This window comes from Salvelinus fontinalis, unplaced genomic scaffold (genome assembly GCF_029448725.1).
Source record: "Salvelinus fontinalis isolate EN_2023a unplaced genomic scaffold, ASM2944872v1 scaffold_0533, whole genome shotgun sequence".
Lineage (NCBI taxonomy): Eukaryota > Metazoa > Chordata > Actinopteri > Salmoniformes > Salmonidae > Salvelinus > Salvelinus fontinalis.
The window spans coordinates 29,687-55,910 of NW_026600742.1; the positions used below are offsets into that span (position 1 = coordinate 29,687).

General features: G+C 42.2%; 2 protein-coding genes and 1 long non-coding RNA gene across 3 annotated transcripts; 2 read left to right on the forward strand and 1 right to left on the reverse strand.

The window, feature by feature from the left end:
* The first annotated feature begins 6,462 nt into the window (after positions 1-6,462).
* On the forward strand, positions 6,463-13,322 carry LOC129846414 (zinc finger protein 239-like). The gene is made up of 2 exons (XM_055914342.1): positions 6,463-6,945; positions 12,494-13,322. The coding sequence occupies exons 1-2, from the start codon at positions 6,702-6,704 to the stop codon at positions 13,291-13,293; spliced, it is 1,044 nt and encodes a 347-aa protein (XP_055770317.1). The 5' UTR covers positions 6,463-6,701; the 3' UTR covers positions 13,294-13,322.
* Positions 13,323-13,952: 630 nt separating this feature from the next.
* On the forward strand, positions 13,953-25,636 carry LOC129846415 (uncharacterized). The gene is made up of 4 exons (XR_008758254.1): positions 13,953-14,773; positions 15,240-15,622; positions 18,624-18,889; positions 25,551-25,636. It is a non-coding gene; the product is annotated as an uncharacterized LOC129846415 (long non-coding RNA).
* LOC129846413 (trichohyalin-like) lies at positions 17,110-25,627 on the reverse strand. The gene is made up of 4 exons (XM_055914341.1): positions 25,532-25,627; positions 22,069-25,236; positions 18,603-19,089; positions 17,110-17,695 (listed from the first exon to the last, which is right to left on the reverse strand). The coding sequence occupies exons 2-4, from the start codon at positions 24,059-24,061 to the stop codon at positions 17,671-17,673; spliced, it is 2,505 nt and encodes an 834-aa protein (XP_055770316.1). The 5' UTR covers positions 24,062-25,236; positions 25,532-25,627; the 3' UTR covers positions 17,110-17,670.
* Positions 25,637-26,224: the final 588 nt, after the last annotated feature.

Sequence of the window (26,224 nt, forward strand, 5' to 3'; positions counted from 1 at the left end):
ACCCAAACAAGGGCACTGCGTTCATCCACCTCTGGCCTGCTCGCCTCCCTACCACTGAGGAAGTACAGTTCCCGCTCAGCCCAGTCAAAACTGTTCGCTGCTCTGGCCCCCCAATGGTGGAACAAACTCCCTCACGACGCCAGGACAGCGGAGTCAATCACCACCTTCCGGAGACACCTGAAACCCCACCTCTTTAAGGAATACCTAGGATAGGATAAAGTAATCCTTCTCACCCCCCCCCCCCCCTTAAAAGATTTAGATGCACTATTGTAAAGTGGCTGTTCCACTGGATGTCATAAGGTGAATGCACCAATTTGTAAGTCGCTCTGGATAAGAGCGTCTGCTAAATGACTTAAATGTAAATGTCCAGTGACTGTCAAGCCAACACCTTATAACTGTTACGCCAAGATGTCTGAACTTCTTGACGAGATCGCTAGGTGTTGAGTTACGGTTGCTACAATAGCTTTCTCTATGAATTTGAGAGTGGTTACATTTCTCCAGCCCCCATCCCTCAGCTGTTTACCAAACCAAGTCTCTGGGCAGCCATTTTGTTGCTGTTTAAATACTAGGTTGTCCCTTTAAAAAAGCCACACATCAATCAACCAACCTGCAGTTGAAACAATAACAAGGCTCTCAATCCACAACTGTTTTGGTAATAAGATTAAGATGGGCCTGGAGACATTTAACTACTCTCAAATTCATAGACAGACCTATGGATGAAAGGACTGCCCATCCATGATATCAACATTATAGTTAACCATGTTGAGGCTATACAGTGTTGATTTACATTGTTTCTAAACATTGGAGTAAAAAAGCTTATTTGGGATTCTGATGGGTACAACATTTGAACTAAGCTCATGAGGCATGTGTTATATTCTCCAAGAATCAATGGCTATAAAATAAATAATTTAAAGTCAAAATATGGATGTAGCAATTGCAGATTTCCCTTTTAACACCAAACATCAGTTCAACAACTGCAGAGTTTGTACCTCTGTATTTAAGACAGTACTTACCAGTGGTAATCACGGCCCGGTTTCTCAAAACCATCTTATGGCTAAGTTCATCTTTAGAACCACTGGATGCCTTAAATTGCGTTTGGGAAATCGGGCCCAGATATCCAGTTTCCTCCTTCTCCTCTTCTTCCGATGAGATTGTATTCTCCCCATCCTCCGCTTTCACTTCAAAAACTGAATCCTCCTCATCTTTTACTGTAACACCCTCCTCCTCTTTCACTCTGAACGCCTCTTCTTTCACTGTAACGTCTTCCTCTTCTTTCACTGTAACGTCTTCCTCTTCTTTCACTGAAACGTCTTTCTCTTCTTCTTTCAGGGTAACAACCTCACCCTCTACTTGTTTTTGTATTGTAACATCCTTCTCTTCCTCCTCCTCTTTGATGAGAGCTTCTTTCTCCGTCCAGCAGACCGTCTCTTCTTCACCAGGAAGAGAGTAATTTAGTGAACTCATGGTCGGAGATGTTAGCTAGCTAGGCTAATGCTAACTTAACCAGCCCGCTAGCTGAATAATAACAACACCGTAAATATGAAATTAAATAGGATAACTAACTAACTAGACGACAGACAAGGGTTTAAAATACAGTGGCTAATATACACTAAAGCGTCTAAAGAGCTTTATGGGTTCGGCTATTTTGTCTAGCAAGCTACCGAGGTGGCTGACTAACTGTTGCTGCTGCTGAAAGAAGCGTTCCGTCCACTAGATTTATACGTCACACCTACAGCATTGCGTTCCGTCCACTAGATTATACGTCACACTTACAGCATTGCCTTAAAATCGCACACCGCCATCAGCTGACGAGTGGGTAACGCTCAGTCTGAACCTCTGACTGCGATGGAGATGTGCGACTTTAAGACAATGACGCTAGTGTGACGTAAAATATATATTTTAATGTTCAGACAAAAAGTTAGTGTAGGAAGCATGAGTTTTTACTCACCAGTGTAACAATACAGTGTGGTTATGGACTTAGTAACTTAGTTGTGTTCACGATCTGGTTCCCTATTAGCACAACCAGTTATGTTTTTGAATTATCACATATGTATTAATTTATTTCGGGATTCTGGGTAATCCACAGCAGATTTATGGAGAATTGCTCTGTGGGTGAGTTCAAAATTGAATAGTCCCGGGATAGAAATATATAAAGTTGACATTACATCATAAAATCCACCTTTTAAATCATACATTAGCCATTTATGTTTTAGTAACTACTGTTGTTGGTTTGGCGTCAAGTAAGCCTCTCTTTATATGTTATTTGCCAAATCTCCGTTTTCCATGTGGGTTTTATGCTAAAGTTCCCTCTTTCAAGTTGGTATCTAACTGGAAAACGCATCTTCTTTAGGAGTGTTATTTTTACCCTGTTGACTACTGATCATTCATCCACACTGTGTGTCTCATCAATGCAGGTCATTTATGACAAATGTATAGAGTATATGTTTTATAAATTCATGAACACCAGCCAGTTAATTAGCCCGGTTTTGTTAGTTTAGGTGTATTATACTTCCTCGCCACCAGAGGGGGACATTGAGCCATTTTCCAGGTTAATTTGATATTTTGTTAGTAAAACGGATGACAGTTTATTCTGATGTAGTGAATATGAGAGACATGTAAACAATTGCTTAATTTATTATAGTAAATTAGAAATTATTAGGAATCCACTTTACGATCACAATAACTTTGATAGACATTTCAATAGTTTTTTTGTTAGTATATTAAAGGGCAGATTAATGTGGAATTGCTGTGGGAGTGCTATTTATATCCCGTCACTACTGATCATTCATCCAGACTGTGTGTGTCCCATCATTGCAGCTTTGGAAATAAATGAACTATCCATCCATTGCTCCTTCCTGTGTTGACTCACTGACTTGAGAGACCAGGAAGGTCACACTAGCTCGATAGGTTGACATCTAGCTCAAGCTTCACCTCAGGCTTTTCATGAACTGTGTGGTTGTGTTATCTAGTGGGAACCCGTTAGCACGGTGGGCTCTGGTGACTTCTTGCCCTGGGCTCAAAATGACAGAGGAAATCAACCTGCTTGCTCCTTTATGTTGTGTCAACTTGTCGATATGTTACGTTTGATACCGGAGCTACGAGCGTCCATATCACTAAACAATAATTCAAAGCAGTGTGCTGATGCCTGTATCACTTTATCAGCAACACGTCATCAATGGCGTCTGGAGAATCATTTCGTCTAACAACCACCTGATTGGTTTGGTTTGGTTCGACACTGCAGGTGACTGCCAACGGACTGATCTACAAATCACCTTACATCATAAATAACTACTCATTATTATTTATAAATCAGTCAGCCAGTCAATTTACCCACAATGCAGCATGGATTTGATGCTCTTGATCAAGGCCAGTGGTTTAGAAGAAGACATGAAGGTTTAATATATGACATAATGGCTACGCTGCTACGGACGTCATCTATAAAATGTGGCTGTTCTAAATTCTGTGTCTCTCAAAGCCTTGAGTAATGAACCTATTTTTTGACACAATTGGCTGTAAAGCATCAATGCTTCAGGAAGCTTTGTTTCCCCATCACTACTTTTCAGCATGTTCTCTGTGAAGTAGACTATGGGAGTTTTGTAACTTTTACAACCTTGGCTTACTGCTAGCGTGCAAGCTGACTGACAATAATAATCTTGTAATCTTTATATTGTGGATTTGGGGGATTTTCATGAAATCATGAGTTCAAACGATTGGTTTAATATGAAGTTCTACATTTGAAGTTATTTCTGTTGTAGTTTTTATCATAGGGAATAGGCTGGTCCTCCATATTACTTCACACCTGACTTTGGCATTCTTTTGAATTCTGATTGGTTAAATGTAATAAGGTGTAACTTTGCATTGGGACTTAAAACATATATTTCATTTGATATTTTATAAACATACACATACAAATTACAACATCATACAAACATTAACTACATCACACCTGCCCAGACACACTAGAACACACCTCCATCTCCATTAACTACATCACACCTACCCAGACCCACTTGAACACACCTCCATCTCCATTAACTACATCACACCTGCCCAGACCCACTAGAACACACCTCCATCTCCATTAACTACATCACACCTGCCCAGACCCACTAGAACACACCCCCATCTCCATTAACTACATCACACCTGCCCAGACCCACTAGAACACACCTCCATCTCCATTAACCACATCACACCTGCCCAGACCCACTAGAACACACCTCCATCTCCATTAACTACATCACACCTGCCCAGACCCACTAGAACACACCTCCATCTCCATTAACTACATCACACCTGCCCAGACCCACTAGAACACATCTCCATCTCCATTAACTACATCACACCTGCCCAGACCCACTAGAACACACCTCCATCTCCATTACCTACATCACACCTGTCCAGATCCACTAGAACACACCTCCATCTCCATTAACTACATCACACCTGCCCAGACCCACTAGAACACACCTCCATCTCCATTAACTACATCACACCTCCATCTCCATTAACTACATCACACCTGCCCAGACCCACTAGAACACACCTCCATCTCCATTAACTACATCACACCTGCCCAGACCCACTAGAACACACCTCCATCTCCATTAACTACATCACACCTGCCCAGACCCACTAGAACACACCTCCATCTCCATTAACTACATCACACCTGCCCAGACCCACTAGAACACACCTCCATCTCCATTAACTACATCACACCTGCCCAGAACCACTATAACACACCTCCATCTCCAGTAACTACATCACACCTGCCCAGACCCACTAGAACAAAGCCAGCGCATTCATCAGCACCATTTAATTTATATTTTTTTGAATTTTGAATTGAATTAAAAACAGAGGATTGGTTGATTTCCAGGTTTAATTAAGTATAATATTTAAGATGATTGATGAGAAAAGTATCGTCCAACTCTGGGGTATCTCACTGCACCCTCAAATGCCATGTTTTGAAATATACAGACAGACAGATTAAAAGTAATTTTACATTGTATAACTGTACTTCTGACAGCCAACGTTCTAACTCCTCCCATACCTTTATGACATCATAACATTCCCAGAAGGATTATTGAGTCATTGTTAGTTTTACACTGAAGACATGACTCTGCCGTTGTGCTGTAGAATTTGTGAATTTTGTCTCTTGTATAATAAGGGACTATCATTTGTCCCAACATCACAGGCCACAGACTTTGATGCAGTTAAAGACTTCCAAAAGTGTTTCCGCAGTTTAAGATCAACTGAGTTTTATTAATGGTGTTTCTCCCTGTGCACCTGCCAATGTAAATCCTTTGAACGAAAGACAAGTTACCAGACAGGACATATTGTTAATGTTCTTCCCATTAATAACCTCAATGACAATTAACTTGTGGGCGGTGGTGGTGATGACGTCCTATTCGATGACGTCGTCCATCAGGATTCCCCAAAAAAGAAAACGCTCTGGATTGATCACTGGAGTCAGATGTGAAGGAGGAGGTTGATCATCAGGAGTCAGATGTGAAGGAGGAGGTTGATCATCAGGAGTCAGATGTGAAGGAGGAGGTTGATCATCAGGAGTCAGATGTGAAGGAGGAGGTTGATCATCAGTGAACCTCTAGGATTGTGGCTGGGCTGGCGTTTCCACTTCCAGCTTGGTCATATATTTTGATACATTGAATGTTGATATTGTGAATCTATGTTATATATTTGTACCTCCTGTTTCATGAAGTGATGTCACTAAGTACTGCCCCTATATATACAATGCATTCGGAAAGCATTCAGACCCCTTCACTTTTTCCACATTTTGTGACGTTACAGCCTTATTCTAAAATTGATTCAATCATGTTTTCCCTCATCAATCTACACAATACCCAATAATGACATCACAATATCCCATAAGACATCACATTGCCCCATAATGACATCACAATACCCCATAATGACAAAGCAAAAACAGGTAAATAAATGAAAAAACAAGGACATTTCTAAGTGACCCCAAACTTTTGAATGGTAGTGTACATCTACATGATGTATTGTTACACCATGTAGGAGCAGTATAGACCTAGTCTGTTCAATATATACATCTACATGATGTATTGTTACACCATGTAGGAGCAGTATAGACCTAGTCTGTTCATTATATACATCTACATGATGTATTGTTACACCATGTAGGAGCAGTAAATACCTACAGTAGCTAGCTAATTATTTAGATTTAGTATAACTTAACGAAACTGCCTTAAATGTGCTGTAGTAACCATTTTTTATTCGCACTAATCAATCAACACATTCCTGTCTTTGTATGTCTCAATATAATGGTATTATTTACTTAAATCCATTTAAAATAATCTTTGTCTGAAAATAAAATATGATCCTCAACTGCGTTTCCCCTCCAGTCAGCAGACGGCGATGTGCGTCTTTCAGGCGACACTGCCAGCGTGACGTATAATCTAGTGGACGGTTCTTCATAAACAGCTCGTCAACCACCTCGGTAGCTTGCTAACCAACATAGCCGAAAGATTCAAGCTATTTATACGCTTTCGGTGTATATTACCTACTGTGTTTTCGACACACTTAGGTCGTATCTACTTGTTAACCTATTTAATTTAATATTACGTTATTTTGTATTAGTCAGCTATAGTAGCTGGCTGGTTAAGTTAGCACTAGCCTAGTCGCTAATGATAGCTAGCTAGCTAACATCCCCGAACATGAGCTCCCTAAACTTCTCCCCTCCTGTTAAAGAAGAGGAGGTCTGCTGGACGGAGAAAGGAGGTCTGTGGCTGAACGTTGTCGTGAAAGAGGAGGAGGAAGAGGAGGCTGTCACAGTAAAACAAGAAGTAGAGGATGGGGCTGTTACAGTGAAAGAAGAGGAAGACGCGTTCAGAGTGAAAGAGGAGGAGGATGTAGTTTTTGGTGTGAAAGAAGAGGAGGTTGGAGATCTGTTTAACACCAGTAAGTACCGTCTCTGCAGTCGTTGAACCAATATGCAGTAAAGGGTTTCTACACTTTAATGTTGTTCTGTAGGAATGGCTGAAGCTACACTGTAACGTGTAGAACATCAAGAGTGGACCATCAACAAAACGTTAACAATTGATCAAATGCATCCAATGACAATGCCTGAAATACTGTAGTCCTCAATATCTCCTATTAGATTAGCCCAATATGTAGTCTTAAAGGGGCAATCAGCATTTTGGGACTTATACATTAATGATATGTACCCATCTGTTTCTTTAAGAATTCACTTATACAGTAAATGCCTCATGAGCTTAGTTCAACTGTCGTACCCCATCAGAACCCAAAATATAAGCTTATATTATCTCCAATGTTTGTCAGTAAATATAAACAAACACTGTATATCCTCAAAACATGGTTAAAACTATAATGTTGATATCATGGATGGTTGCATTTCTCCAGCCCCATCCCTCAGCTTTTTACTGAAACGGGCAGGGAGTACGCTTTGTTATTGTTTCTACTGCTGATTGCTGCCCCCGTTACTCCTCAAGGTCCAAGGACTGTATGTTATTTTCAGAGGTAGACTGGCCCTGGCAGGTAAAATAGTCAAATATTCCATCTAAATGTGAATCCATTCTCAATTGCGATACATTTCTAGAAACATAAAACGCTGTACTTTCATATCAATTCAGAATAATTTGCCATCCAGGACCTCTATAACAGGCGTGTCAGAGGAAAGCCCACGTGACTGGAGTATAGACTGTTCTCTCTGCTGCCGCACAATTCATAAAATCGCCACCGGACAATTTACATTGACCCCCCACCCCCCTCCCTTTTGTGCACTGCTGCTACTCACTGGTTGTTTGTTACCTATGCATAGTCGCTACACTCCCCTACCTTCATGTACAGATTACCTCAACTAGCCTGTAACCCTGCGCACTGACTCAGTACCGGTGCCCCCTGTATATAGCCTCCACACTGACTCGGTACCGGTGCCCCCTGTATATAACCTCCACACTGACTCAGTACCGATGCCCCCTGTATATAGCCTCCACACTGACTCGCTACCGGTGCCCCCTGTATATAGCCTCCACACTGACTCAGTACCGGTGCCCCCTGTATATAGCCTCCACACTGACTCGGTACCGGTGCCCCCTGTATATAGCCTCCACACTGACTCTGTACCGGTGCCCCCTGTATATAACCTCCACACTGACTCAGTACCGGTGCCCCCCTGTATATAGCCTCCACACTGACTCGGTACCGGTGCCCCCTGTATATAGCCTCCACACTGACTCGGTACCAGTGCCCCCTGTATATAGCCTCCACACTGTCCACACTGACTCAGTACCGGTGCCCCCTGTAAATAGCCTCCACACTGACTCAGTACCGGTGCCCCCTGTATATAACCTCCACACTGACTCAGTACCGGTGCCCCCTGTATATAGCCTCCACACTGACTCAGTACCGGTGCCCCCTGTATATAACCTCCACACTGACTCGGTACCGGTGCCCCCCTGTATATAACCTCCACACTGACTCGGTACCGGTGCCCCCTGTATATAACCTCCACACTGACTCGGTACCGGTGCCCCCCTGTATATAGCCTCCACACTGACTCAGTACCGGTGCCCCCTGTATATAGCCTCCACACTGACTCGGTACCGGTGCCCCCCTGTATATAGCCTCCACACTGACTCGGTACCGGTGCCCCCCTGTATATAGCCTCCACACTGACTCGGTACCGGTGCCCCCCTGTATATAGCCTCCACACTGACTCGGTACCGGTGCCCCCTGTATAAAGCCTCGTTATTGTTATTCTCATTGTGTTACTTTTTATTATTACTTTTTATTTTAGTCTACTTGGTAAACGTTTTCTTCTTCTTGAACTGCACTGTTGGTTAAGGGCTTGTAAGTAAAGCATTTCACTGTAAAGTCTAAGTTGGTGTCTTGACGGATTTGTAAAAAACAGTTTGTCATAAAACACTATACAGTGGGGAGAAGAAGTATTTGATACACTGACGTTTTTGCAGGTTTTCCTACTTTTTAAGTAATTAATTTGCATTTTATTCCATGACATAAGTATTTGATACATCAGAAAAGCAGAACTTAATATTTGGTACAGAAACCTTTGTTTGCAATTACAGAGATCATACGTTTCCTGTAGTTCTTGTCCAGGTTTGCACACACTGCAGCAGGGATTTTGGCCCACTCCTCCTCCATACAGACCTTCTCCAGATCCTTCAGGTTTTGGGGCTGTCGCTGGGCAATACGGACTCTCAGCTCCCTCCAAAGATTTTATATTGGGTTCAGGTCTGGAGACTGGCTAGGCCACTCCAGGACCTTGAGATGCTTCTTACGGAGCCACTCCTTAATTGCCCTGGCTGTGTGTTTCGGGTCGTTGTCATGCTGGAAGACCCAGCCACGACCCATCTTCAATGCTCTTACTGAGGGAAGGAGGTTGTTGGCCAAGATCTCGCGATACGTGGCCCCATCCATCCTCCCCTCAATACGGTGCAGTCGTCCTGTCCCCTTTGCAGAAAAGCATCCCCAAAGAATGATGTTTCCACCTCCATGCTTCAGGTTGGGATGGTGTTCTTTGGGTTGTACTCATCCTTCTTCTTCCTCCAAACATGGCGAGTGGAGTTTAGACCAAAAAGCTCTATTTTTGTCTCATCAGACCACATGACCTTCTCCCATTCCTCCTCTGGATCATCCAGATGGTCATTGGCAAACTTCAGACGGGCCTGGACATGCGCTGGCTAGAGCAGGGGGACCTTCTGTGCGCTGCAGGATTTTAATCCATGACTGCGTAGTGTGTTATTAGTGGTTTTCTTTGTGACTGTGGTCCCAGCTCTCTTCAGGTAATTGACCAGGTCCTGCTGTGTAGTTCTGGGCTGATCCCTCACCTTCCTCATGATCATTGATGCCCCATGAGGTGAGATCTTACATGGAGCCCCAGACAGAGGGTGATTGACCGTCATCTTGAAATTCTTCCATTTTCTAATAATTTCGCCAACAGTTGTTGCCTTCTCACCAAGCTGCTTGCCTATTGTCCTGTAGCCCATCCCAGCCTTGTGCAGGTCTACAATTTTATCACTGATGTCCTTACACAGCTCTCTGGTCCTGGCCATTGTGGAGAGGTTGGAGTCTGTTTGATTGAGTGTGTGGACAGGTGTTTTTTTGTAAAGGTAACGAGTTCAAACAGGTGCAGTTAATACAGGTAATGAGTGGAGAACAGGAGGGCTTCTTAAAGAAAAACTAACAGGTCTGTGAGAGCCGGAATTCTTACTGGTTGGTAGGTGATCAAATACTTATGTCATGCAATAAAATGCAAATTAATTACTTAATCATACAACGTGATTTTCTGGATTTTTGTTTTAGATTCCTTCACTCACAGTTGAAGTGTACCTATGATAAAAATTACAGACCTCTACATGCTTTGTAAGTAGGAAAACCTGCAATATCGGCAGTGTATCAAATACTTGTTCTCCCCACTGTATATATTTTAAAAAAAATGTTGCTGACACCCCTCCCCAGAGGTGTCTCATTATTGGGATTCATTGCTGATTCCTACCTGTAGCTCACTATGAGGTGTCTAGTGATAAAGGTTAAGGCAGGGCTTTCGACTCTGTCAATCACCACATTCTTATCGGCAGACTCAACAACCTTGGTTTCTCAAATGACTGCCTCGCCTGCTTCACCAACTACTTCTCAGATAGAGTTCAGTGTGTCAAATCGGGGGGCCTGTTGTCCGGACCTCTGGCAGTCTCTATGGGGGTGCCACAGGGTTCAATTCTCTGGCCGACTCTTTTCTCTGTATATATCAATGATGTCGCGCTTGCTGCGGGTGATTTTCTGATCCACCTCTACGCAGACGACACCATTCTGTATACATCTGGCCCTTCTTTGGAAACTGTGTTAACAAACCTCCAAATGAGCTTCAATGCCATACAACTCTCCTTCCGTGGCCTCCAACTGCTCTTAAACGCTAGTAAAACATAATGCATGCTCTTCAACCGATCGCTGCCAGCATCCGCCCGACTAGCATCACTACTCTGGACGGTTCTGACTTAGAATATGTGGACAACTACAAATACCTAGGTGTCTGGTTAGACTGTAAACTCTCCTTCCAGACTCACATTAAACATCTCCAATCCCAAATTAAATCAAGAATATGCTTCCTATTTCACAACAAAACCTCCTACACTCACGCTGCCAAACATACCCTCGTAAAACTGACTATCCTGCCGATCCTTGACTTTAGCGATGTCATTTACAAAATAGCCTCCAACACTCTACTCAGCGAACTGGATGCATTCCATCACAGTGTCATCCATTTTGTCACCAAAGCCCCATATACCACCCACCACTGTGACCTGTATGCTCTCGTTGGCTGGTCCTCGCTACATATTCATCGCTAAACCCACTGGCTCCAGGTCATCTATAAGTCTTTGCTAGGTAAAGCTCCGCCTTAACTCAGCTCACTGGTCACCATAGCAACACCCACCCATAGCATGGCCTGTTTATTGCCTTACCTCCTTACTCCATCACACTGTATATAGATTTTTATATTGTGTTATTTACTGTACTTTTGTTTATCCCATGTGTAACTCTGTGTTGTTTTTTTGTCGCACTGCTTTGCTTTATCTTGGTCAGGTGGCAGTTGTGAATGAGAACTTGTTCTCAACTGGACACCTGGTTAAATAAAGGTGGGGGAAAATGTAATTAAAAATACATTTAAAAAATCATAACTTTATTGACAACACCCAAATAGATACTGTCATAATGCGATTCTTCAATAATTAAACATTTCTTAATACTGTAGCAAACATTATATTACACAGGACATTCAAACAAGCCTTACAATTATAATCCAAAGTAGTGTGAAATGCACTCATAAGCAACCTGTAAATGGAGGTTACTCCCCTGAGTTTTCCCCCATTCACATTCAGAAAAAACTGAAAAACTAAAATCTTTGCTCACCATTTTTGCTCTAATCAGATATTGTACATCCATAACTATCGGTTTCCTCATTACCAGATATACTACATCCATAACTAGTGGTTTCCTCATTACCAGATATACTACATCCATAACTATCGGTTTCCTCATTACCAGATATACTACATCCATAACTAGTGGTTTCCTCATTACCAGATATACTACATCCATAACTAGTGGTTTCCTCATTAGCGGGGAGGAGTTTCTACAACCAAATTGTATGTTCATCGCCCTCGTTCCTCAATTTTAGGAAACACAGAAAGGGCCCTATATTGGAGACCAAAAGTTGTCAGGCACACTGCTTAGAGTTTCAACAACATGAATAACTTATTTCTAGCCTACAATCATCGATGTTACTACTAATGTGAAAACAAGACAATATATGACTATTCTTGCTCAATTTAAGACAATTGTCAAATAATTTTAACATTCATTACAGACGTCAATTGTTGTACAACATCATGGCTACACTGTTGGCATCACCTTTTACAGTGGATTTCCACTGTTGTTGGCCTTTAATCATCTGACTTTGTTGTTCACACAGGAGAGATACGGGACTATCGTGGATCTGGGGAGCCTCAACAACCTCATGATGCTGACGAGGCAGAGAAGAGTCTCTCCAGATCAGAACGCCTCAATAAACACCAGCAGAGATCCACAGGGAAGAGAACTCACTGCTGCTCTGACTGTGGGAAGAGATTCTCCTCCTCATCAGGCATTAAAACTCATCAAATGATCCACACAGGAGAGAAACCTTATAGCTGTGATCAATGTGGGAAGAGTTTTATTAGATCTGGCCATCTGACTTTACACCAGAGAACACACACAGGAGATAAACCTTATAGCTGTGATCAATGTGGGAAGAGTTTTAGTCAATCTAGCTCTCTGACAGTGCACCAGAGAACACACACAGGAGAGAAACCATATAGCTGTGATCAATGTGGGAAGAGTTTTTGTCAATCTAGCTCTCTGACAGTGCACCAGAGAAGACACACAGGAGATAAACCTTATGGCTGTGGTCAATGTGGGAAAAGTTTTTGTCAATCTAGCTCTCTGACAGTGCACCAGAGAACACACACAGGAGAGAAATTGTATAGCTGTGTTCAATGTGGGAAGAATTTTGGTCATTCTGCCTCTCTGACTCAACACCAGAGAATACACACAGGAGAGAAACCTTACAGCTGTGATCAATGTGGGAAGAGTTATGGGCAATCTAGCCATCTGACTCTACACAAGAGAACACACACAGGAGAGAAACCTCATAGCTGTGATCAATGTGGGAAGAGATACTCTAGTAAAATATCTCTGATCAAACATCAGAAAATACATGGAGTTGTTTCATGATATCAATGAATAAATGTCACAATGTAGAATATTGTAGTAGGAGTATTTTAATGATGTCACAATGTAGAATGTTTTAAACATTGTAGTAGGAGTATTTTAATGATGTCACAATGTAGAACCCTAAATGTTTGTCCCCTGTTCTATTGATTTCAACATGATATGGATATTAGCATCAGGGGGGAAATCCAGGCTCTGAATTGGAAGAGTACTATTTATGTGATTTAACAAAATTGTCAACTGGAAACAGGGCAGCAAAGTTTGTCTCCAGAGCGTTTTAGAGGATATTACTATTGAACTATGAACCCCTTTAATAACCAGACCTTCATACAAACTTGCTCTGGTCTGAATTCTTGACGGATTCACAACGGGCGGCCTAAGCGGCATCTAGTCCATCTGCTGACTGGACGCAGGTGAGGAAAGGTGAGGAAAATTTAAAAAAAATTTCAGACAACAAGTTAAAGTGTAGGAAGCAGACCTCAGTGATGTTTGGTTTGGCTTCCACTGGCCCCCTTTCTGTTCTGTTTCTCACCTGCACCTCCATGTGTTGGCACCTCCCAGTCAGATGGGCTTCATGTCCCGCCTCTTCTACAGACCTAACTCTTATTGGTTTGTCACGGCTGACCAGTTGATTCAGCAGCTGAACTCTAAGGGAGAGACCACCTGAGTGGTGGGTTGCAGTCTGGGGGTGTAGGGTGGAAGCTGTCTCTGTGTAACAGGGAATTCCTGTCCGTCGGCTTCCTGTATAGGTCTGTGCTAAAACCAACCCCCTCCCTCTTAATCAAAATGTCCAGATAACTTATTTCATGCGCATCAAAGGTGAGGGTGATTTTCAGATGTTCACTGCTTGTATTGATGAAGGAGTGGAATCGATGAAGTTCCTCTGCTGTCCCCTGGAATAGAAGGAACACGTCATCAATGAAGACTTTTACAGAGCCTGATGAGGTGCTAGAATGGATTGTTAGGGCTGACAATCACATTCTTCTCTAACAACCCCACATACAGATAGGGATAATTAGAGTATATTTTTAAACTACAATGACCATAATGCACTGCGTGCCTACTTGTCTTGTCTGTTTATTTTACACCTGCTACGTAAAAGAGACAGAAGAATGTATGGTGGTCAATGCTATCCGGGATCCTTGGGACATCCCTACCCTAAACCCTACCTTAACCATTTTAAATGTCAACTTCAATTGGCTAGAGACGTCCCAAGGATGTATCTCTACCTGAAAATACATGATCTAAGTGTTTGATAGTTTGTATTCAGCAGTCATAAAGACATATTTACTTTAATGAACTACGAAAATAGTGATTTTGTCAGACAGCATAGACAGCAGCTCTACACTTTATTGACTGACTGATCCATTCATCCTTCCATCCCTCCTCAGCCTTCCTCTCCTCTGAAGACCCAGTGAGGGTGGAGCTCAGTCAGAGAGCTGTTGAGGGACTGGTTAGGAAGAACACTTCTACAGCCAGAGAGGTGAGAGGTCACGCATGGTTTAGATGGTAAATATTTATGTCCCCTTAGTGGTTCATCACGTCAGCTAAAGGGAATATGTTCCATCATCTATGTTTATTTACATTAGTGCAAATTGTCCACAGATATTGGTGTAATTTCTCACCCCTTTTGGCTGTATGAAAGTTAATTTCCTCTCAGACACACACATTTGTTCTTTGTTATTATTAAGGTCATTTGTGTCAAATGTACTTTTCCCCACTCATTCACCCCACCTCTTTACGTTGCTTATTTATATTCAGTGAACTGACTGCATCCAGACTATGTCAAAGGCCCATCCTGGTAGATCTGAACCGAATGCACCTTGGAGTGATCAGATGACAGAAGTCACATTTAGGTGCCAGGTGTAACTGAGGCCATAGATGTTCCAAATACATTACTTTTAATGTTTTATATAATATTACGAAATGCGTTTATTTCTGTGTTGCAGGGGCAGTGAAGAAATGGAACAGCAAGGCCACAGAACATGACATAAGCAGAGCTGTGGGAGACCACCTCAAGCCCCTGGTAGAGCCGGGGGTGGTGTTTACCACTCCACCAGCAGAGCTGTGGGAGACCACCTCAAGCCCCTGGTAGAGCCGGGGGTGGTGTTTACCACTCCACCAGCAGAGCTGTGGGAGACCACCTCAAGCCCCTGGTAGAGCCGGGGGTGGTGTTTACCACTCCACCAGCAGAGCTGTGGGAGACCACCTCAAGCCCCTGGTAGAGCCGGGGGTGGTGTCTACCACTCCACCAGCAGAGCTGTGGGAGACCACCTCAAGCCCCTGGTAGAGCCGGGACACCTTCCTGTTCAAGTGAGCACATCACAACAAGGTGAATCCAAAAATGTATTGGATGCTGCTCTATAAATGATGTACTATGCCAGGGAGATGTGTATACTGTAGCTAAGAAAGTAATACTAAGTGTATGTTGTGTAGTCTTCAAGGAATACCTAGGATAAAGCAATCCTTCTGCCCCCCCCCCCCCCCCCTTAAAAGATTTAGATGCACTATTGTAAAGTGGCTGTTCCACTGGATGTCATTAGGTGAATGCACCAATTTGTAAGTCGCTCTGGATAAGAGCGTCTGCTAAATGACTTAAATGTAAATGTAGTAAGGTGTTAATAGACCATGTGCCTCACACGAATAATTTGGTCCCTTTCCCCTCTCATAATTTAGCCTACTGCTCTGACTTGGTGCTGCACATGTAGACTATAGCCTTTAGAGAAATGTCATCATCAAATATTGTAAGAGCTTTCAAAGTCTGCTTACATAGAGTTATGACTTGGTGTACAGGGAGAATACTGTAAGAGCGGCCCATAATCAACATTTCTAAAGTGCTGAACTAACGGTTATATTGACTGGGTCCGTACAGCTCTCTCATTAATGTCTTCATCAAAATTACGGATTGCCTGTAGTCCACTTGTTGTCCCCTTATGCCATAGTTTGTACATCTCAACTGTCAGTAGAAACCACATTTGTTTAAGCAAGTCAGCCATATCAGCTATGTTTTTTAAAAAGGATTCACTCCATGGTGCTGAAAAGAAAGCTCTGCTGTTGGGATAGCTTTATGTCGACCCTAACAGTTTGTGGGCACCGTTTGTCAAAGTTATAGTGCAATTAATGTATTGTTTAGTGTTGTGTAGTGGCTTTGCTGGCATTCATCTAAAACATTTTGGGGGAGTTTTCCCCACCAAGATGTACATGCTGCAATCACCACTGGGTGAATTATAACACATCAACCCTGTTACCTATAGATAGACAGTCTAGAAATCTTTAAACAATTTACATTTGTTTGGTAAGCTTGCATTCCATTCCCCCTGTCACATGGGGATCTATGGTTGATTCTAAATGAAATAGTCAACTCTGTTAGTCAACCCTTTCACTTTATTTGGCACTTAATAGACACTCGCTATAGTATGTATTTTTTAAACTTTTGAGATGGGAAAACATGTGTTTTATTAAGTTGAACATGTGCTCTTTATGACAGAATGTTAGAATTAGGTGAAATAAAAGTTACACTCCCCAAAAGGTACTCAACTGGTGGAATGACCCAAGTACTGAACTGGAGGTGGGAGAGCTAACGATGCGTCTACTGTTGCTCTCTCCTCAGATTCTTAGAGAAGCTATTTCAATCTGATATTTCTCCTATGGTCTAAAATAGATGTGTATAGAGGACTCCTCTCTAATATAACATGTCACACATTGTAGCAAACTGATGGAAGGTTAGGTGTCTCATTGAAAGTCTAACATCTACCATGACTCCTGTTCAATTCTAATAAATAACAAAACAATCCACACCGTAACAACAATATTGCTTTTTAAATGTAATGCTTTTATTAAAACGTAAAACTTTAATAACAAAAATGACATCGTCAAACATCACTGGCCTGACTTGAGTAGCTCTGTCCGGGGATGGAGCCAGTAACTTAGCTGCTACCGGTCCGGTCCAGGCTACCTGCAGACCTCCTCCCAGACCTCCTTTTCAGCACCTCCCCTTAACAGGTGAGGTGGTGGAAATGATCAGAGTTGCCTTCAACTTGAATAAAGATAAGAAACTCTGGCTTGTGGAGCCACTGGTCTGAGGGGAGGACTTCTGTTTAAACCATTTCCATTTTTGGGATATTTTCTAGGACAGTAGAGGTGGTGAGCAGAGATGAATTTAATTAGGATAAAGATGAGAACCTCTGCTCTGGGGAGGAGAGTCACTGACCTTCGATGGTTTGTTGCCTGATAAAGAGGATACTTGCTGGCTTGAGGAGACGATCATGTTTTGTGGAGGAAATGTGGCTTGATGACTTAAAGAGGAGGAGGAATTATTGGGCAACACTTTTAATGACCAATGTAACCTCAGTGGAACTGTGGCTTCTTCGAGTTCCAGCTCTAGGCAGACAGCACGTCAGGAATGCTGTCAGACATCAGAGACAGGTAAGTATCTATATATTTACATGTTCCAGCTCTAGGCAGACAGCAGGTCAGGAATGCTGTAAGACATCAGAGACAGGTAAGTATCTATATATTTACATGTTCCAGCTCTAGGCAGACAGCAGGTCAGGAATGCTGTAAGACATCAGAGACAGGTATCTATATATTTACATGTTCCAGCTCTAGGCAGACAGCAGGTCAGGAATGCTGTAAGACATCAGAGACAGGTAAGTATCTATATATTTACATGTTCCAGCTCTAGGCAGACAGCAGGTCAGGAATGCTGTAAGACATCAGAGACAGGTAAGTATCTATATATTTACATGTTCCAGCTCTAGGCAGACAGCAGGTCAGGAATGCTGTCAGACATCAGAGACAGGTAAGTATCTATATATTTACATGTTCCAGCTCTAGGCAGACAGCACGTCAGGAATGCTGTCAGACATCAGAGACAGGTAAGTATCTATATATTTACATGTTCCAGCTCTAGGCAGACAGCAGGTCAGGAATGCTGTAAGACATCAGAGACAGGTAAGTATCTATATATTTACATGTTCCAGCTCTAGGCAGACAGCAGGTCAGGAATGCTGTAAGACATCAGAGACAGGTAAGTATCTATATATTTACATGTTCCAGCTCTAGGCAGACAGCAGGTCAGGAATGCTGTAAGACATCAGAGACAGGTAAGTATCTATATATTTACATGTTCCAGCTCTAGGCAGACAGCAGGTCAGGAATGCTGTAAGACATCAGAGACAGGTAAGTATCTATATATTTACATGTGTGTTGCATGTACACTAAACCCTCACATTTGGATAATGTCACTTTTTAAAGTGACAACATATATATTAACAGTGTAAAACATGAATAGATGTTTAAACATTCTTTACCCCATCTTAATTCTCTTCCAGATGCCTGGCCTTTTCTTGTTCTTGGAGGTTGGCTCTGATGTTTCAGCCTCTTCTGGAGCTTCTAGCTGCTGGCTGTCTGGCCCCCCCTGTTGGTTCTCTGGCCACTCCTGCTGGTTCTCTGCCCATGCCTGTTGCCTCCTTGGCCTTTCCTGGTGGCCATCTCCAGATCCAGTGGGCTGTGTTGTCTCCAGATAATCGTGGCTGTGTTGGGTGGTTAGACACCGGGTGTTGATTTGAGCATCAGCCTCCAGATTCATCTGCTCCAGGTAATGTCCCTTCATCTTCCCCCTCTCCTCCATCAGTTTCTGATGAGTTTGTTTTTTAAGCAGGGACTGCTCTCTCCACTGCTTATTAAAATCCTCCATCTTCTTCCTTCTCTTCTCAGCCTTCAGCAGCTCCTTCCTCTTCTCCCTCTCTCTCTCTGCCCGTGTCATGGTGGCTGTTAGCCTTGTGTGTCCAGGGATGGCTGGTAGGGGAGAAGAAGTAGAGTTCACATTCAACTTAGGGATCTGGTATCAACTTAAATGTAATGGACACAGGGAATGAAGAATAGAAAACACAATTTAATCTCAATGATTCTTTACTCTTTTCAGTTGAGCAAGGCATGGAATTTGTCAATAAAGTGCAATAATTCCCGAATTGACCCTAAGTTGAACATGAGTCCCGAATGGCACATATTCTTTGTATAGTGCCAGGGCATATGTGATCGCTTAGGGCCGCATGGCCACTAGCAGGGCATATGTGATCGCTTAGGGCCGCATGACCACTAGTAGGGCATATGTGATCGCTTAGGGCCGCATGGCCACTAGTAGGGCATATGTGATCGCTTAGGGCCGCATGGCCACTAGTAGGGCATATGTGATCGCTTAGGGCCGCATGGCCACTAGTAGGGCATATGTGATCGCTTAGGGCCGCATGGCCACTAGTAGGGCATATGTGATCGCTTAGGGCCGCATGGCCACTAGTAGGGCATATGTGATCGCTTAGGGTCGCATGGCCACTACTAGCCCCCGGATCCCCCCAAAACACGTTCTTGTGTGTGTTTTTTAGGAACTCTTTCTGGGTCTCTACTTAGTCTTGAGAGTTAGACTAGTAGATGACACAACTCTATCTGGGTCTCTACTTAGTCTTGAGAGTTAGACTGGTAGATAACACAACTCTTTATGGGTCTCTACTTAGTCTTGAGAGTTAGACTAGTAGATGACACAACTCTTTCTGGGTCTCTACTTAGTCTTGAGAGTTAGACTAGTAGATGACACAACTCTTTATGGGTCTCTACTTAGTCTTGAGAGTTAGACTAGTAGATGACACAACTCTATCTGGGTCTCTACTTAGTCTTGAGAGTTAGACTAGTAGATGACACAACTCTATCTGGGTCTCTACTTAGTCTTGAGAGTTAGACTAGTGGATGACACAACTCTATCTGGGTCTCTACTTAGTCTTGAGAGTTAGACTAGTAGATGACACAACTCTATCTGGGTCTCTACTTAGTCTTGAGAGTTAGACTAGTAGATGACACAACTCTATCTGGGTCTCTACTTAGTCTTGAGAGTTAGACTAGTAGATGACACAACTCTTTATGGGTCTCTACTTAGTCTTGAGAGTTAGACTAGTAGATGACACAACTCTATCTGGGTCTCTACTTAGTCTTGAGAGTTAGACTAGTAGATGACACAACTCTATCTGGGTCTCTACTTAGTCTTGAGAGTTAGACTAGTAGATGACACAACTCTATCTGGGTCTCTACTTAGTCTTGAGAGTTAGACTAGTAGATGACACAACTCTTTCTGGGTCTCTACTTAGTCTTGAGAGTTAGACTAGTAGATAACACAACTCCGTCTGGGTCTCTACTTAGTCTTGAGAGTTAGACTAGTAGATGACACAACTCCATCTGGGTCTCTACTTAGTCTTGAGAGTTAGACTAGTAGATAACACAACTCCGTCTGGGTCTCTACTTAGTCTTGAGAGTTAGACTAGTAGATAACACAACTCTATCTGGGTCTCTACTTAGTCTTGAGAGTTAGACTAGTAGATGACACAACTCTATCTGGGTCTCTACTTAGTCTTGAGAGTTAGACTAGTAGATGACACAACTCTATCTGGGTCTCTACTTAGTCTTGAGAGTTAGACTAGTAGATAACACAACTCTATCTGGGTCTCTACTTAGTCTTGAGAGTTAGACTAGTAGATAACACAACTCTTTATGGGTCTCTACTTAGTCTTGAGAGTTAGACTAGTAGATGACACAACTCTTTATGGGTCTCTACTTAGTCTTGAGAGTTAGACTAGTAGATGACACAACTCTATCTGGGTCTCTACTTAGTCTTGAGAGTTAGACTAGTAGATGACACAACTCCGTCTGGGTCTCTACTTAGTCTTGAGAGTTAGACTAGTAGATGACACAACTCCGTCTGGGTCTCTACTTAGTCTTGAGAGTTAGACTAGTAGATGACACAACTCTATCTGGGTCTCTACTTAGTCTTGAGAGTTAGACTAGTAGATGACACAACTCTTTCTGGGTCTCTACTTAGTCTTGAGAGTTAGACTAGTAGATGACACAACTCTATCTGGGTCTCTACTTAGTCTTGAGAGTTAGACTAGTAGATGACACAACTCTATCTGGGTCTCTACTTAGTCTTGAGAGTTAGACTAGTAGATGACACAACTCTTTATGGGTCTCTACTTAGTCTTGAGAGTTAGACTAGTAGATAACACAACTCTTTATGGGTCTCTACTTAGTCTTGAGAGTTAGACTAGTAGATGACACAACTCTTTATGGGTCTCTACTTAGTCTTGAGAGTTAGACTAGTAGATAACACAACTCCGTCTGGGTCTCTACTTAGTCTTGAGAGTTAGACTAGTAGATGACACAACTCTTTATGGGTCTCTACTTAGTCTTGAGAGTTAGACTAGTAGATAACACAACTCCGTCTGGGTCTCTACTTAGTCTTGAGAGTTAGACTAGTAGATAACACAACTCTATCTGGGTCTCTACTTAGTCTTGAGAGTTAGACTAGTAGATGACACAACTCTATCTGGGTCTCTACTTAGTCTTGAGAGTTAGACTAGTAGATGACACAACTCTATCTGGGTCTCTACTTAGTCTTGAGAGTTAGACTAGTAGATGACACAACTCTATCTGGGTCTCTACTTAGTCTTGAGAGTTAGACTAGTAGATGACACAACTCTATCTGGGTCTCTACTTAGTCTTGAGAGTTAGACTAGTAGATGACACAATGTACCATTTAAACACGTGGTTGTTACATCAGCAGTATGTTTCTTGTTATGTCAGTCAGTCACTCAATTAGCCATGTCAGCTAACATATTCTTTACACAGTAGTTTTATATTGAAACAATGATGCAACATGATGACTGGTGTGTAACTGATGTGTGTAGAGGAGACTAAAGAGGATGATGTCATGAGCAGAGGGAAAACAGGTCTTACCTATGTGGACGATCTTATAGCCCTCCTCAGCTTCTCTCTGATAGGTTCTCTCGATCTTCTTGAGGTTCCTCTTCTCCCACTTCTTATTTATCCAGCCCACAGCTCTCCTTCGGATACTTTTATCAGGTGGGAGAATGTCCTCCTTGTCTTCTTCCTTTTCCTCCTCCTCCTCTAAGTCACCCCTCTTGTGCTTTTCAAGGAATTCCCTTCTTTCCTCTTCCACCATCTCCTCTCTTCTGTTTGCCTCTATTATCTCTCTCTCTCTGATTAAAGCTAAATGGCCTTTAACGGCTCTCTTTCTCTCCTCCTCTCTCTCTTCCTCTCTCTGCCTCTCCTCCTCTCTTAGTCTGAACATTTCTTTCTGTCTAGCAATTTCAATCTCTTGTTTTTTATCCTGCTCCTCTTGTTGTCTTGCCCTCTCCTGTTTTCTTTCCATCTCCAGCTGTCTTTCCTCCTTCTCCCTCCTGATTTGTTGTCCTCTTTCTATGTGTTCTCGTTCCCCCTTCAACACTTCTAACCTTCTCTCTTTACGTCTATTGAAGACTTCCCGTGCTTTTGCTTTAACATTCATTACTACATGTTTCTTCATGCTTACTTCCTTTGCTCTCTCTTCTCTTTCCCTGTACTCTTCCTCTGCTTCCTTAATCACTTCATGCTTGTCTTCCATCTCTCTCTCCTCTTCTATCTCCAGTTCATTCTGTCCCTCAATTTCCCCCAAAATATTTTTCTGCCCCTCCTTTCTTTTTCCTGCTTCCTCCCTCTCTCTCATGATCATCTTTTCTTTCTCCATCTCTTTCTGTTGCCGATCTTTTAATTCCATCTCTCTCTGATTCTCATTGTCTTTCTCCCTTTCTTTCTCCTTCTCCGTTTGTTTTTGTCTCTCCTCTCGTTGTTGTCCTCTGTGTATCTCTTCTATCTCTCTCTGTGTATTGTTCTCCCTCTCTCTTTCCTCCTTCTCCATGTCAATTTGCTTCTGTTTACATCGTTCTTCTTCATTCTCTCTTTCAATCTCTCTCTGTCTCTCTTCTTCTCTTTCCATATTTTTCTGTCTCTTCTCCATTCTCTTCCTTTTGATCTCTCTCTGTTTCTCTTTTTCACTCCCTCTTTCTTCCTCTTCCATCTCTATGTGCTTCTGTTTGTGTCTCTCCTCTTCTTCTTCTCTCTCCATCTCCTTCTTCTTCTCATCTTCTTGTTGTCTCTGTTTTGGAATTTTCTCCATTCTCTTTCTTTCTATCTCTTTCTGTTTGTTGTTCTCACCCTCCATCTTCTCCTCCATGTCCATTTGGTTCTGTTTCCATTTATATTTGTCTGTTTCCATATTTTCTAATTCTATCAGCTGTTCCTTGATTTTCTTGAAGACTTCCTCCAATTCAGATGTCTTTTTGTCATTGATGAGGGCTGTTTCCATTTCCATCTCTCTCTCCACTCTATTTGTCATCTCCTCTTCACTTCGTCTCCAATCATTTTCTCTTTCTCTGTCTCTATCAAATGTTCTCTCTGGTTCAGTCTCATCTTTCAATCTAATGTCTTCTTTCATTCTCGCAACCTCTCTGTCTAACACTAGTACATTTTGGTTAACCTGTTTCACTCTCTCATTCTGTCTTCTATACGCTTCTTTCGCTCTTTCAAATTTGATTTTGTATTGAATCTCTTTTGTTGTCATATCTTTTTTCAGTCTCTCAACCTCTCTCTCTAACTCTTTCACCTTTTCGTTAACCAGTTTGACTTTCTCATTCTCTGCAATACGCATGTCTCTTTCTCTTTCAAATATGATTTCCTTTTCAGTCTCTTTCAATCTCTCAATCTCTCGTTCTAACACTTTTATCGTTTCTTCTGCCTGTTTTACTTTCTTCTTCATTTCTTGTCTTTCCAATTCTGCTTTTCTCTCCCTTTCCATCTCCCTTTCTTTCTCTTTTTCCCTCTCTCTTTCCCTCTCTCTTTCTGTCTCAATAGGGTTGTTGTTCCAGGCCAGTCTTGGTCGCTGATTCTCCATGACTTTCTGCCATAGCCTCAATCTCTCTATCTCTTGCTTAAATTTAAAAGGTGAAATTAGTGATAATCTATGACCAAAACATACTTTCAAAGCATTTGCAGAGAATGATACATAGAAATACAACTTAGACCTAGGTAATTGAATCAAACACTGAACAACATCAATAGCAGGGTCATTTTGATCAATTCATCTGGACAATTCATTGTCAATTAATGTATTGACATGGTTTGAAAAAATTATGAGACATTTTATGGAATCAATTATGTCCAAAATGTGTACAAATACAAACACACAACTAGCTTGCCCATTCAGTTAGGGGTTTGAGAAATTCCTGTTGCAATTTAATGTTGCCTCTGATGTTTATGCTTGTAGAAATTACTACTACAAATGATGTTTCACTAATGCAATTATTTACAACCTGCACAGATACAGTTGTCAACAACAACAACAGTAATGACGTTGATAAGGAAGTGGATATTCAACCGGCAGAAGAAAGGCGTAGGGGTTGAGATAAATGAAGGTTAGGTTTAGGACCTAGGGTTGGGTTATGGTAAAGGTATAGTTTCAGTGAGGTTAAGGTAAGGGTTAACGTTTAGGAAAGGCATAAAAGTTAACATTGGGTTAGCATACTGCCGCCATTCATTTTCAGCCGGGTGAATATACACTGCCTTTTAATAATAACAATGACATGTCTTACGTGGGCCAGTTGTAGGTCCACCATCAGCAGCTCCAGCAGTTGTTTGAGTCTGTTGACTTCCTGCATTTTTCTCTGGTTCTCCCATTCTGTGGCTCTCTCTGCCTCTCTGCTTCTCTCTGTCTCGCTGCTTCTCTCTGCTTCTCTCTGTCTCTCTGCCTCCCTCAGTCTCAGGATCTCAGCCTTCCACTCTTTCATAATACCCCTTTCTACTCTTCTTCTCCTCCTTTCATCTTTCAAAAGGGCTCTGAGATGGTCTGTCTCAGACTGTAATTGTTCAATCATCTCGTCCTTCTCCGTTCCACCATTCCTCTTCTTCTTTTCCTCCTCCCAGAGGCACACTTGAAGTCTGTCCATCTCCTTCTTCTGATTTCGGATCGTTCGATCCTTCCCCCTCAACTCAAGCATGTGGGCTTCCTTCTCTGTACAGGTCTTCTTCTCTTCCCTCAGGAACTGAACCTCCATCTCTGCCTGCTTGTAGCTGGGTGCAAAGGAATGTCAACACATTATTTAGGAAGTGAACTCAGACAATTTACTACAATATTACAATAATAATGAAACTTCTGCTCAATTAAACTGCCTTTAATCACACAACTCACTCAACTGTGACTTACAGTACGTGAATGTGATGAGTTGACTGTCCATGATGGCCAGAGGTGGGTAATGTGTAGCTCTGGTCCAGGGCGTTAAGTACAGCTTGCAGACGCTGAGCCTTCCTTCAGCAAGCCGCACATAATGCCCTGGACCAGAGCTAGGTTATGTGATGAATGACTTACAGACTGTTCCACATGATAGGAGGGGGTAAGAAGACAGTCCCAGTAGGAGACGGAGATCGTCCAGAACAAGAAGAGGTGTCCATCTCCTCAGAGACTGCAGGAAAGGTCTACAAGTTTTATTTCTGGAAAATAAAGAGATGCCTTCGTTCAGCAACAATGTGTGTTTCTATGTTTCTGTCACTAGATGGTGCCATTGTACACAACATTTACTCACCAGGTCAGTGAATTCAGAAACAGCCTTCAGACTACAGTACTCAAGCTCTAGCCTACAACCCATCATGCATCAGCACGACTAATATAATACTACCTCATCACAACTTCATAATCACAGTACACCTGGATTGTGTTCACAAAGTGTTTCAGGGTAGTTGTGCTGATCTCGGATCAGGTCCCCTCCTGTCCATCAAAACGGATTCAGTTTGATTTAAAAGACAAAACGGATTATTGATCAGCACTCCTTCTGTGAGACTTTGTGAATATGAGCCTATGTGAAAGAACCTTTCTGGCATATGCTGGCTAGACTGTACACAGACAGACAGACAGATAAGTCAACAAGACAAACAGACAGAAGAGTAAATACAGATGGATTGATTTGATAGCAACAGAAAAAAACAATTCCATAATTAATAATTGTATTTTATAAGGCTAGCTAGATAATGGCATAAAAAATATTTCAAATACATTAACGTTCAC